We start from the raw sequence: 1,065 nt of genomic DNA on the forward strand, positions 1-1,065 counted from the left end.
CATCCTCCCCATCCCCCGGCACCCCGGGGGTGCTGGGGGGGTTTTGGGGGTGCAGGACTTACTTTCCATGCCTACTTAGTTTCAACTAGGGAATCAACAGAAGCAAAAGCAATTTTTTCCCTTTTTGACACCCGCCTCCCCATTGGCTCCCCCCGGGTCAGCTGACTTTGTCATTTTGTCTGTCCTGGAGCAGAGCCTTCCCTATAACAATCTAGTTCAGACTACAAACTGGAGACAGAAATAAATATTAAAGAAATCACACAGCCAGGTATAGAGGACGATATGAATTCCTATTTTACAAACCCATCTTTATCCTGCCATCTAACCAGTGGCCAAGAGGTGCTTCCCAACGTAGCCCTCAATTCAACTGCCTATGACCCTGTCAGGCATTTTTCTACTTATGGAGCAGCCGTTGCTCAAAACCGGATTTATTCTTCTCCTTTTTATTCACCGCAAGATAATGTTGTGTTTAGCTCCAGCCGAGGACCTTATGACTATGGATCTAATGCTTTTTACCAAGAAAAAGACATGCTTTCTAGCTGCAGGCAAAATTCTATGGGACATAATACACAGACATCAATCGCACAGGATTTTACCAGTGACCAAAACAGGAACACTTCGCAAGAACAAAAAACTAGCATTCAAATATACCCATGGATGCAGCGTATGAACTCCCACAGTGGTAAGTTTTACAGCTCGGAGATATAAATTAAATAAACTGAACCATCTTTACGACCTTCTCCCTAGCAGAACAGGCTGAGCGACTTTTTATGGCCCCATAAAAACAATAATATAGCTCCTTCACAGTTGCAGCTACAGGCCTTTTATTTGTTAAGTTGTTGCAAGCAAATATGGCTTGTTATGCTCTTTCTAATTAAAAGACTTCGAGAGTGTAAAATATCTATAATAAAGTGCAGCGAGCTCTGCTCGGGAGTTAAACACAAAATATTACCGGGGTAAAAATAAGTTTTAATGACGGGTGCGGGGGTGGTGGGTTCCCCGCAAGAAGAGGGGCCAGGGGAAGGTCTCGCTTTCCTCCCCCCCACCCTTCTCAAAATCCTCCAA

The 1,065-nt window shown here is 44.3% G+C and overlaps 1 protein-coding gene across 1 annotated transcript; it reads left to right on the forward strand.

Moving 5' to 3' along the window:
* Positions 1–282: 282 nt before the first annotated feature.
* On the forward strand, positions 283–682 carry HOXC6 (homeobox C6; the record flags this gene model as incomplete). The annotated part of the gene is made up of 1 exon (XM_009877028.1): positions 283–682. A coding segment is annotated over exon 1 (400 nt), but the record flags the coding sequence as incomplete, so codon positions are not given.
* Positions 683–1,065: the final 383 nt, after the last annotated feature.

The sequence above is a fragment of the Apaloderma vittatum genome, unplaced genomic scaffold (genome assembly GCF_000703405.1).
Source record: "Apaloderma vittatum isolate BGI_N311 unplaced genomic scaffold, ASM70340v1 scaffold43429, whole genome shotgun sequence".
Taxonomy (NCBI): Eukaryota; Metazoa; Chordata; class Aves; order Trogoniformes; family Trogonidae; genus Apaloderma; species Apaloderma vittatum.